At 37.7% G+C, this 13,004-nt stretch overlaps 1 protein-coding gene across 3 annotated transcripts in view; it reads left to right on the top strand.

Annotated features, from left to right (window-relative positions):
• CHRM3 (cholinergic receptor muscarinic 3) overlaps nucleotides 1-11,678 on the top strand; it is a 248,781-nt gene extending 237,103 nt beyond the window's left edge. For all 3 annotated transcript variants that reach the window (XM_056487953.1, XM_056487952.1, XM_056487954.1), the window contains one exon: nucleotides 7,177-11,678. In XM_056487953.1, the coding sequence (XP_056343928.1) occupies nucleotides 7,196-8,998 (1,803 nt within the window). In that variant the 5' untranslated portion in view covers nucleotides 7,177-7,195 and the 3' untranslated portion in view covers nucleotides 8,999-11,678. The remainder of the gene's footprint in view (nucleotides 1-7,176) is intronic.
• Nucleotides 11,679-13,004: the final 1,326 nt, after the last annotated feature.

Below are 13,004 nucleotides of genomic sequence, written 5' to 3'. Positions count from 1 at the left end.
TCACTTTATTGCATCTTATGTTAAATCATCAATAAAAGCCAAGTAGATAGTCTGCTCTTTTAATACCTGCATGCAGTGCCATAGTTACAGCAGAAAATCTAGTGGTCAGCAATAGTTCCATTTAGAAATTTCTAGATTCTCTGACACTCCAGGGAAGTTCAAATTCATGTTGTTTAACACATTTAAATGATGCATGTTAGAGATCTTTCATACAACAGGACCTGACACTAGGTAAACATCACATCGTGTCCAGAGACTTGGATAGCTCTATGGAAACCTGATGGAAACACAAATATTTCTATAATTAATCTCAATTAACAATAGAATGGAGCTCATCTTCTTGCAGCACTTTTTGTCACAAAATATCTGAGATTCAGTTCGAAGTTGAGAGAAAATGGAATTAGTTTCTGAAGGTAAAAGCCATATTGTATTAAAAAGCAGAAAATCTGTGGTTTGAGGAGGCTTTTTTACAGCTTTGTTGTTTTTGTTGTTTGGACTATTTATTTTCCCACCATGAAAAAGATTTCCAGAAAAAAAATATTTTCAATTTTCTGGTTTTGAGGCTTGACAGACATTTTGTCATTTCATTTTCTTCTTGCAGACAAATGAAATTGAAAAGATTGTGTCAGGTGTCAGATGAGCTCCTTTAGAGCTCAGTTTCCAGGCTCTCTGAATTCTTTGATACTTGAAAAGTGTTTGTATGGTGTTCCAGTTTTCTCTGGAGGTGTATTGTGTAGTGAGCAAACAGAAAAAGCAACTTTATTTCTCTTTGAGGCATAATCAATTGATTTCTTAATTTTAAAGCAGTACCAATTAAGATAGTAAAGAGGTCTGCCTGTGAGGTTTGTGTTCCCTGTAAAGGTTTTTAATGGCTAATATTCACATTAATATGGAATTTGAATGCATGCAAGTATTACTAAAAGTAGGGCAGGATTAGAAATATAATAACTTTTTTTTGCTTTATCTAGAACTGATAACAAGCTCTTCTCAGTATGAACATGTTCAAATGTGATTATTTTTATAGAGGACAATGCCATTTCAGTAAAAGAGGAGAAATCACTTACAAAGCTTGATTTTTTTTCTCTTTAGACATTATTTTTCCATGTTGATTCAAGGTATTCTAGCATTTAACAACATCTGGGACAATGATATAATTAATCCTAAGAATTCTCTTTATTTCACATAGTGAACATTTTAATGTGGCTTTAAATATCTCATTGGGAAGATTATCTCTGGAGTCAATGGACAGTGTTTCATAAGGAGAGAGCTGAAAATCTGGATCACAACTCTGATCCAAAATAACAAAATATTAATAAATCCTGGATTTAAAAGTGCATATATAATAAAATACTGAAATGAAGACTATGATGGACAGGTTTTATTCAAAGGAAAAAATTTGCACTTACAAATAGAGGAGATAATTGAGTGGCATGTATTTTTCTTTCATTTAAATCTAATACCATATTTTTATTCAGTGTAGTAATAAACCCTTTTTCCAAACTTCCATGTCCCCAGATACCTGCAAAGTCAGTTTGCAGTGGTTTGCTCAGAGTAAAACTCTCAGTATTTGTAATTCTTACTAACTTCAGGCTGCATGTCTGATTCCTCCAATATCAATTAGACAGATGGAGTGTAATTCTAATAAAGCTCATTGAAACTGCCTGGAATTTAAATCATTTCCCCTCTTTATAGAATTGTACCTCATAGATTTATAATCAATATTTACTGTAATCTTAATTAGGCAAGACTTGATTTGCTCTGATTTTCAAGCATTTGGAAACTCTAGGTATGTCCAAGCTCAGGCTTCTGAAGGTTTCACTTTGTCCTGTATAAATGGTTTGGACAATAACCACTAAGTGCACTTGTCCAAGAAAGACAAGTACCCTTCTTTGGCAAGTCTGCTGCTGCTACATGTGAGAAGCCTGTGCACTGCCCTGAGGCCCATCACAGGTGAGATTGGTAGCTCATTTCTGGAACCTCTAGGAAGCATTTTAGAGGATTTCAAGATAGGATTATTGTGAAACTGAAAGTCATGGTGTGAATGAGCATTGGGTCATGGGGTAAATAAATAATAAATAGTACAGAAACACTTATTCAGTAAATCTGTAAAAATCACTGCTCTTTAACCATGCAGACTAGGATGTATATTTGTTATAGATAATATATTTGGATAGGGAGATGGATCAGGTAGCTCAGTGCTGTGCATTAGGTCCTCTATACACTCTTCAAAGTAAGGAAAAGGATCCATGTGATTAGAGAAATGAGTTCCTAACTTGCTCATGCTTCACCTCACACTAGCAGCAGAAATAGAGTAAGCACATAATGAGCAAATCTAATTCATTAATCACAAAAGTGATTTTAAAGCACTGGCGTTTAATTTAGGTGAATTTAGAAAACAAAACATATTTATGGATTCAAAATGGAAGAGTTTGGGTTGAAGTGCAACTGGGATAGGTTTGACTGAGCATTATCTGTATCAAGTTGATAGCTAATAAGTGAAAGATACAGTCTTCCTTTATAGAAATACTTGGAATAATGTGACAAAACTATGTGTATGTGTAGCTGCAGGTATGTGTGTGTATGTGTGTGTACATAGGTAAGTGTATATATACATATGTTTTCATCTCCAGCTCTATACACATGTTCTCCTCACACTACATGTGACATACATTTGTATGTAGATATACTTGTGTGTATATGTACATATATAAAAAAGTATATGGCAGTCAGTTGTTTTTAGCAACTGTGAATGTGCACGACAGTGGCCAGGATTTTTGCTGGTGTGCTTGATTTCTATGGTTCTGTATTCTCATTCTGCAAAGAAGCAAAACTATATTTAGTGTAATGTATTTCATATAAGTGTAATTTAGTCATGGTGAATCTGAGGTTGTATCACTGATAATCACACTGTGGTTCCTGTTGCCACATAAACATTCATAAGGAATCCTGCACTTTGTGCTACACTAACTTCAATTGATATGAGCTGCTATAAATGTAAAACTGTGAAAGCTTTCATTTTCCATTATGAGCTTTTCCAATTCTTTATTATATTCTGAAAAAACACACTGTATTTTGAAAAGCAAGAAGCAACCTCTGTGTGTTTTGAAAAATTGTTATACATAATCTTGCTAATAATCTTAGGAAGACCTTATAACTCAAATGTATATTTTTATTTTACCAAATAATAGTTTTGGAACAAAGTATATGTTCTTGTTTAGGTAACTGTATTAAGCATTCTGAAGGCTTCCCTTCTCCATGTTAGAAAAGTCTTTTACAAATCACTACATGGAGTCCTCTGCTGTTTAGGCTAATGTGTATATAGCAGCAGTGCAGTAGAAAATGGAAAAATAAGGTAAGCAATTTCCTTGTCTGTTGAAACCGATGCAATGTGAAATTCTTCAGCCATAAAGGCTTGCTAGTTTTGTGCCCACAGATTGCCATCTCACTTCCCAGAAAATGCTTCTTAGAGCACTTTAAAGACAGCAAGAAAAATAGACTTTTTGAATAGGGAGGTTTAAGGAAAAGAAATTTTTGGTAAAATGTGGAATATTCACAAAAGCACTTAAATATTAGCAGAGAGAAATTAAATGCACTGAAAATGTGTGACAGAACTGTTACTACTGTCTATTCTATTTTACTTTCTATTTACAGCAATGTGAAATAAATTAGACTAGTCAAAATTACAGGCTTTTAAATCTGGGTTATACCCATTTATTGAAATCACTGACCATTTTTGTAGATGTTTTCTCCTACCCTTTCAGTTGGTCTTAGTGGGATATCAAATATCTCACTCCCTCTGGCTGGGCAGAGAGCAGAGGGGTGCTGGATGGATGTGTATGAAAGTCTATATAGCCATTGCCTCTACTGGCCCTACACTTTTCCTGAATAATCTTGGGAAGTGTACATTTCACCTGGTGTTCTCTGGCCTGTACCTTTCATAAGATCCTATTAAAAAGCAGAAACAAGAACAAAAAAGACTGAAACCCACAAGGAATACCATTACTATGATTTTAGGTAAGTAATTATACATTCTTAGGCTAAAAGAAGTTTTCTTAGCTACTCCTTGCCTTGAAATTGTGATGTAGTGTATCATACCAGTGATTTGTAAATTCTTGTCATGGTATGTAAACCTACAATCATTTCACAGTTAGGTTTGTTTGCCTCCCTCAGACAGTGCTGCACTGTTTGTTTTACCAAAGCATGTGTGGCTGCTTTCCCACTTGGTCACTCATCATTCTGTCTGAGCTTGGCTTGCTGGGCAGGTGCTGGCAGCTGCACTGCAAATCCCACTGTCATCTTGTCACACCAGGACACTCCTTCCCTGTGGCACTTATACAGAAACCAGAAACTGCATGGCAGCTTTGGAAAATGATGGATAGCTTGCCTTGGCTTCCTAAAGGCAAGAAAATCCAGCTGTGCTGATCTGGTGTGTTATAGTGGTGGTGGTGGTGGTGGTGATATTTTCTTTTTTCTGTGCAGATGAACATATGGTTAATACATTTTTTATTGAATTAAATGGTTCAATTACAGGAGCTTGTAGAGGAGGCAGAATAACAAAAGACTGAACTAATCATCCTACTAGCACTTCCATTTTATCAAATAGTGCAGTCAGTGCAAGTTTAGGGGTCCCTTTAATCACTGTGAGTTTTAAAAGCCAAATTTCAGATGCAGGATTGCACTGGACAGCAGGAGACAGGTTGTGGGTTGTTCTCAGGTTCTCCTTGTCCTCAGTTACTGGACTGCTAAGGACTGTTCAGGTTTTCATTGAAACGATAACTTAGAGAAGCTGTTTTGAAGTCCAGACATGAGAGAACTGACCTGAGAAAGAAAGGTTTGGTTCTGAAAGACTGCAGCTGAATTATGATGATCCCAGGGTTCCTCATCATGAATCTTTTGAATCATGGCATTTCCAAAATGATTTATCAATGCATTTCCATTGGAAATCCATTTCAAAGTCTACAGTTCAATAGAATTCACAATTGGTTTATGGACTTAGTGATAGATAGTGTGGCCTTCACATGTTAATTTTGCAAGATCATTTGTATCTCTTATGTGGTATTTGTTTTGGTCTTCCAAGGCTAATGAAAATGAGAACTACTACCTAACTGTTAACTATTTTTATTTCCTAGTAGTACCATTATTTTTACCATCACTTCAAAGTGATATTGTTTTTTATTCTATCCATTCCAGTGGAATTTTGGTCTCCTTTATTGATATATTCTTCCTAATCTTTTCTTATGTGTTAGAAGGTACCAGCTTGTCTTTTTTTATGATAAAGCAGCCTAATGATATCATTGCCATCTAAGAGTAACTTGACTGGATTGGCTGTTGCCCTACAGAGGTTTTAGAAATTTGTGGCTGCAGAGCAGATGCTTTCTGGCTTTCATCCTCTGCTCTCTGTCCCTAGTGTGAGTGAAGGAAGATCTGCACCCTATAACATTAATAATTTCTGGCATATATTTAGCAAATATCATTATTTGAGATCCCTCTCATACTATTCTTGTTTTGACCTCATCCTGTCTGACAGCTCTGGAAAAAAATGCCTGCTTCCTAAATAAAACATTGCAAGAAGGATGGTTTCCAGCAGTCCTGTCTTACCTTTTTATTTTTTAGAAGTTGAGCTTCTCTGAGTTTTCAATCATTTTATCAGGAAAAGACTTAAAATTTAACTGTGTGATTTACCAGAACAATATCTATTCATTATTATTGTGTTCATACTCTAAGTTATACAATGACGAATGCATTAAAAGTGGACTGAATTAGATTATAATGTGGCATCTTCATTGTAACCTTGTATTGCTATTAATTAAAAGAAACAATAATACCTCATTTACACTAGATATCAAAATAGGGGAAAGGTTTGTGTTAGTTATTGTGCATGAATGAAGGAAAAGAATTGCTGGTCTTTATACTGCATATATCATTTAAAATCTCACAGTGTCTTATGGCTTTGTAACAAAACCAAGTACAGTTAAAGGGAAAGCAGAATTTAGAAATTAATTAGAAAAAAAAGAACCAGACTCTCCTCTTTTGGGTAAATATTTTTGTGTCAGATCAGTGTATTGTGGTACTCATTATCTCATGCCATTATATATTGACTCTGGAAGGACTCACATTTAGCAAACAAACATTGACAGCATGTTTTGCTCAACACTTACAGTCAATGATGGATTTTTTCATCAGAATTTTTTCTTCTTGATGATATAATTCATTTATTGCTATGCATCCAGTCAGCTGACTAGAGAAGCTAATGAAATAAGAGAAATGCAAGTTCCTATTCCGAGCATGTTTTCATTTTATGTTCGAACTTGGGGAAAAGGATTAAAGTTTAATTATTAATCCCTTTCATGCTTTTTTCCCTATTTTCCCAGAGTGTTTAATGATTGCTTTGACATACATCTGCCAAAGGTTTTTCCTGACTCTGGAGACCATAGTTTCAAAGGAACTTTTACCATGTGTTGCCCCTAAAGAAATTTTGAAGTCATTAGATGTGCAGAATCTCTAATCCAAATATAAAAATGTGCATGAAAAAATTAATAGTGGCATGTGCAAAAAGTGCTAATGAGAAGTTTTATCAGATAGCTGAAAGGTAGATGAAAATTGGGATGAGTTTTGCCACCTCACAGGTTAGAGTAGCTTGACACAGTGAAATGAACAATATTTTTGTTTGTCATCAGCTGCAGCTGGAGGCAGCAGAGGCTGTGGCTGTGTTTTGCAAGAGTCAGGATAGCACTGGGGACCAGTGTTGATTGGAACTTGGAAGATTTGTGGCTCCATATGTTTGGAACTTAATTTTTGAAGGCTCCAGAATTGTGTATTTTTGATATGTTGAGTTCAGATCCAGCAGGGAGTGTTTTAATTCAGAGTTAGATTTCAGGGGCATTTTAATACTACTGTGGGTTCAAATTCTCCTGGGATTTTGGTTCCTCTGTTATTGAATGTTTATAAGAAAACACAGTGTGATCGCTATAAAGAGTTTAATCTCAGTTTAATCTCAGTCTGGAGGCTGAGTGCTATCACATACAGGTTTGCCTTGAAATGTGTCACAGGCAGCTTGGCTTTTTAAAGACGTCTTTTAAAGTGCTAAAGTGATTTTATGTACAAGTATGAGGACAGTTATTGATTTAACATCTTCACCTGTTCACTTGATGTTTGTTTGGTTTTTCTCTGCTACAGACTATGTCAGAGAGCCACAATGATCATGCAAAATAACAGTTCATCCTCGCCTCTTTTTCCAAATGTGAGCTCCTTCTGGAAGAGAGATTCGCATGGACTGGGACTCCTTGATGAAGCAGCATCACTCATTGGCAGCTATGATTTCCCTCAGACCACAGAGAGTTTTCCTTTCTCCACTGTGGAATCCACAAACATGACCCTAAATGCCACAAGCAAAGACCCTCTGGGTGGACACACTGTCTGGCAGGTAGTTTTGATTGCTTTCCTCACTGGGATTCTTGCACTGGTGACCATCATAGGAAACATCTTAGTGATTGTTGCATTTAAGGTTAACAAGCAACTGAAAACAGTCAACAACTACTTCTTGTTGAGCCTCGCTTGTGCAGATTTGATCATCGGTGTTCTTTCCATGAATCTTTATACCACGTACATCATCATGGACCACTGGGCTTTGGGAAGTTTGGCCTGTGATCTTTGGCTCTCCATTGACTATGTCGCCAGTAACGCCTCTGTCATGAACCTCCTTGTGATAAGTTTTGACAGGTATTTTTCCATCACTAGGCCACTGACATACAGAGCCAAACGAACAACTAAAAGGGCTGGGATAATGATTGGCCTAGCATGGATCGTCTCTTTTGTTCTTTGGGCCCCTGCCATCTTGTTTTGGCAGTATTTTGTTGGGAAGAGGACTGTGCCTCCTGATGAATGTTTCATCCAGTTCCTAAGTGAACCTATCATCACCTTTGGCACTGCCATAGCTGCCTTCTACTTGCCGGTCACCATCATGAGCATTTTGTACTGGAGGATCTACAAGGAGACGGAGAAGCGCACCAAAGAGCTGGCAGGGCTGCAGGCGTCGGGCAGCGAGGCGGAGGCGGCGCGCTTCGTGCACCAGGCGGGCAGCGCCCGCAGCTGCAGCAGCTACGAGCTGCAGCGGCAGAGCGCCAAACGCTCCTCCCGCAAGAAATACGGACGCTGCCACTTCTGGCTCTCCATGAAGAGCTGGGAGCCCAGCACAGATCAGGGGGACCAAGACCACAGCAGCAGTGACAGCTGGAACAACAACGATGCTGCTGCCTCCCTTGAAAATTCAGCCTCCTCTGACGAAGAAGACATTGCTGCAGAGACCAGAGCCATCTATTCCATCGTGCTGAAGCTTCCTGGTCACAGTGCTATCCTCAATTCCACAAAACTACCCTCCTCGGAAGATTTGCATGAGTCAGGGGATGAACTGCAGAAATCTGACACGGAATCGAAGGAAAAGAAAGCTAAAAAATTGCACCCTCCCAAAAGTGTTCAGGATGGTGGAAATTTCCAAAAGAGTTTTACTAAGCTGCCAATTGAACCAGAGTCAGAAGAGACAACCACAGCTTCTGATGGCATCTCGTCTGTGACCAAGACATCGACAGCCCTGCCCTTGTCCTTTAAGGAAGCAACACTGGCAAAAAAGTTTGCCTTGAAGACCAGAAGTCAGATCACAAAACGAAAACGAATGTCACTTATCAAAGAAAAGAAAGCGGCACAGACGCTCAGTGCCATTTTGTTTGCCTTCATCATTACCTGGACCCCGTATAACATCATGGTTCTGGTGAACACCTTTTGCAACTGTATCCCCAAAACTTTCTGGCACCTGGGGTATTGGCTTTGCTACATCAATAGCACAGTGAACCCCATGTGCTACGCACTGTGTAACAAAACATTCAGAAACACTTTCAAGATGCTGCTGCTGTGCCAGTGTGACAAGCGAAAACGGCGCAAACAGCAGTATCAGCAAAGGCAGTCCGTCATTTTTCATAAGCGGATCCCCAGGGAGGCTTCGTAGAATCGTATTTTTTAAACAAAAAAAATAATGAAGCAGGGATGTGATGGGATGGGACAGGACGGGATGGGATGTGATGAGATAGGACAGAACAGGATGGCATGGGCAGGATAGTGAGGGATGGGACAGGATGGGTTGGGGTGGGAAGGTGGTTCCAGGGTGCTGGTTCTATGATTTGATCATCAAGAGATGAAAGCAGCTGCCAGGCTTATTTATCCTTTCAATAAATCCAGTTTAATATAAAAGTCAATCCACGTTCAGCAAAAACTAAGAAACTTCAACATTTTTACTAAGGAGTAAAAGATTTAATAAAGTTTTCCTACAAATTTGTGAGAAGCTGTATAGCAATTATAAACCCATTACTGATCTGCCCAGTTCTTTGATTATAATCAGCTCTGGGATCTCAGGTAAGCACATCTAGCTAGCCCAACTCTTCTTTTTCCAAGGAATCCAACAACTTTCAATTCAAGTTACATACAGATGTAGCAAGCTAGTAAAACAGGATTGTGAAATTATTTGAGACACTGTATAGGTCGAAAAATTGCCTCTTGTTGTCCTGGTAGAGCTTCCTGTCTACTTCTCTTCTGGTATATTGTTAATTGTATCCCTGATTCCTGGTTTCTGAGTATCTGAGAATGTGTGCAGCTGATGTTATATGTGTTTGAGTGTGTGTTTGTATGCATAGCATGCATTCACACCTCTGGAATACACACATATCAGGAAAGATTTGACCTAACGTTCCAGGTTTTACAGGGCTGCCCATCGTGATTACATTTGACTGAATTTTTTTTAAATCTGAAAATCATTTTATAAGTATATAGCTCATTATTTGGCACCTGAAATTCAAGTTTATCTCTGGAACCACAACATGGTGTCCACATTTCAAACTGAGAAAACCAAAACATAGCCTGTGAGTTTGCAGAGTTTCATAATGAGGTACTTGCCCAGTAAAACCTTATCCTTGAGCACAGTCTCTCCTCAAAGTGATCCTGCCTCTTTAAAAGATAGAAAGGAAGGGAGTGGAGGCTACAGTCAGGGAAGAGCATGGAGCTGTCTCTGGGGCATGGGACGATGAGAGCCCAGGTCTGGGCTGCACGGTACCGGTGCTCAAAGGAGCTGCTCAGGAGCCGGGCAGGCACGACCAGCAGCAGCAGCCCTGTGTCCTGCTGGGGAGGCACACAGCTCCTGCAGCACCTTGTCCTGAGCTGCACCATGGGGATGCACCACCCTTCTCAGAGCCAGCTCAAATCCTGCGTGCCGTCTCTGCACGGCTTCCCATGAAAGCTCAAGTTGCAATTCTCTGACAAAAGTTGGTGGAGCCTCGCTGCTTGCACTGTCTGTCCAGGTGATCTTCAGATAAAAATGGTTTGTTTCAAAGAAATGCTTATTTTTGCACCTGAAGGATGCTCAGTAAAAAGTGTTTGTTTTCCACAACCTGTTTTAAAAATCATCAGGAGAAGTGCACCTATATCCGTTTGACGCCAGGTTATTCTGTGGTGTGAAAAATGTGATATTGCCAATTTGTAACCTGGCAATTTTTGATAAAGACAATTTTAAAAGGGCTTTAATATTTATAGTTTAGACATGACCAGTATTTCCTGGTATTTGTGATGTGGTCTGCACCAAACATGATTTATAAAAGTCAGAGGTCCCCTGGGGAAAGGATTGTACTTTAAACTGTTGCTCTAAATCTGATTTAGTTACATGTTGAAAGATTATTTTGTATTCTCCTTTGAACTGACCAAAACTTTTTTTTTTATTGCTTAGACTCTTATTTTGCTGAAAATAAAACAAGTATCTTGTTTTACAAAGGGGCATCAGTGTTGTGAACACAGAACTGATGTTAAAGCTGCTTTTGTATTCAGTGTGAGATGGTGTTTACAGATGATTTTGACAACAGTGGAAATATATTAAATGGTGTCTGTGTATCTGAACTATTTAATTTTGTGTTATGTTCATATGAAGAAATATTTATACATATTTCACCGAATGTTTTATTTAATGTTGATAAATATTGCTCTTCAGTCTTCAGCTGTAGTGTCCTTTTAAAGTGATTCATAAAGGTCTGCTTGAGAAATGAATAGACTATACCTAGTTTTCTTGTCATTAAGACAAATTCTCTTTTGTATGAGTTGTTTAAAATGTCTGCCCTAAAGTAATCTCATAAATTATATTGAAACTCTACTGCAAGTACAATTTTAGTACAAAAAAGAAAAAAGTTAAAGCTTCATCTATGTCACAAGTGTTTTGAACTGAAGATACAAGAATTGTTTTGCTAGTTTGCTAGCCACATACAAAGGCACCCATGTTGCAAAGAAAATTAATTACCTTTATTTCTAGAAAAAAGCATATATTTGAAATATATTCATTACTCAAGTTGACCTAAAAATGTTTTAACATTTAAATATATATCTATATCTATATATATTGCCATATTATTATATTCTGATATCTAGAGTAGTGCTGTGCCCCTAATACACAAAATGTGAGAGCATGTAAGGAAGCCAGAGTTCATCGGGGGATTTATGGTATATTGGTATTGATTTTAAAATGGCAAACTATTATTTTTATTGAAGTTAAGCTTCCTTGAAAGCGTCTGTCACCACTGTTTACATAATAGGAAGAGTTAAATCCTTGGATTGTTTTAACAGAGAAATAAACAACCTGTCTTTTGATGTGTGAACAGGCTTTAAAATGTTATTTACAGGCATCATAAAATGTGTATGTATACACATATTGTAGCATAGATCAGTTGAGTTATTATTTATTTATTGGAATATGCACTATAAAATATTAAGAATTTGGCTGTGTTGCAAGTACAGTGGGCATCAATTTAATTTGTATTTTATATGTTCCTGTGTTTGCTTTAAACCCATGCACACACAAAAATTTTAGCTGTATGCACTAGTGGATATATTATTTATGAACACAGGCACACATAATAGGTTGCAGAAGAAGAACAATGCAAGACCGATGACACAGAATTACTTTTAAGAACTACAAAATGGTGTAATATTTCATCTGTTTTAAAGAGAATTAAGTCAGAAACGCAGTAGAAAGCACCATTCTGATGGCAGACAAACAGGTCAGTCCCATTAACTCTCCTCACAGCTCTGAAAGCTGACCAGTCTCTGTTAATTGCAATAATACGAGATTAGACTCCATATGAAGAGGACCAAAGAGTCAGAAGTGATAGCCAGACAGGAGCCATTGGGTAGTCTGGAGAAAGCTTTGCAGAATAGACCCCAATCACTGTCAGCCTCTGAACAGGCCACAAAATGCATTATAAGATATGTTTGTCTTTTTCATTTTAAAACTGTGCTAGAAGTTTATTACTTCTGTACTGGTGTAAGCAGTGAGAGATACCTGATCTGAATATCCGAGGGCAGAGGCCATGGTGCATGAAGCACTTTTTCCCACTCCTGCATAATACACTTTCAACAAAAGCTAATCAGTCTGGCACTGTTCTAAAGCTAAATAAATATAGGAAAGGCCTGAGTAGCTCCCAGGATCTAAACCTGTGGATCTGTGTTTCCTAAACAATAAATGGCCTGAAGGGTTCTGGCAGTAGGAATATGCACAGACATATTCAGAGAGAGTGGGTGACCTTTCTCAATTCTGTACAGCTTCATTTTCTTACTTTGCCATCTTGATTATTATATATCTTTACTTCTTCTGCAAGAATATTCTAAAAAGTCTGGCTTCATTATCAACCTTATATATCTAAAAAGTGAGTAAAGATCCAAAAGTACACTTATTTTGCCTCTTCAGAATGCAAACATCAAAGCAAAAGGAATTTTTAAACTTTTTTTTCCCTAATCAGCAGCATCAATAAAAATAGTTATCACCACGCTACCCTATATACAGTAGGGATGGTCAAGCAGTGTCATACTATTTATAAACTGCTTTTCACTCACCCCTTACCATCTGACTATTTATGAATTGCTATTCAAATTTATATTTGAGATTCTAAACCCTCCTTTTCCTCCAGATGGCTCCTAGATTCTTA

Source organism: Oenanthe melanoleuca, chromosome 3, assembly GCF_029582105.1.
Source record: "Oenanthe melanoleuca isolate GR-GAL-2019-014 chromosome 3, OMel1.0, whole genome shotgun sequence".
Lineage (NCBI taxonomy): Eukaryota > Metazoa > Chordata > Aves > Passeriformes > Muscicapidae > Oenanthe > Oenanthe melanoleuca.
This window is presented reverse-complemented; position numbering and strand designations above follow the sequence as displayed.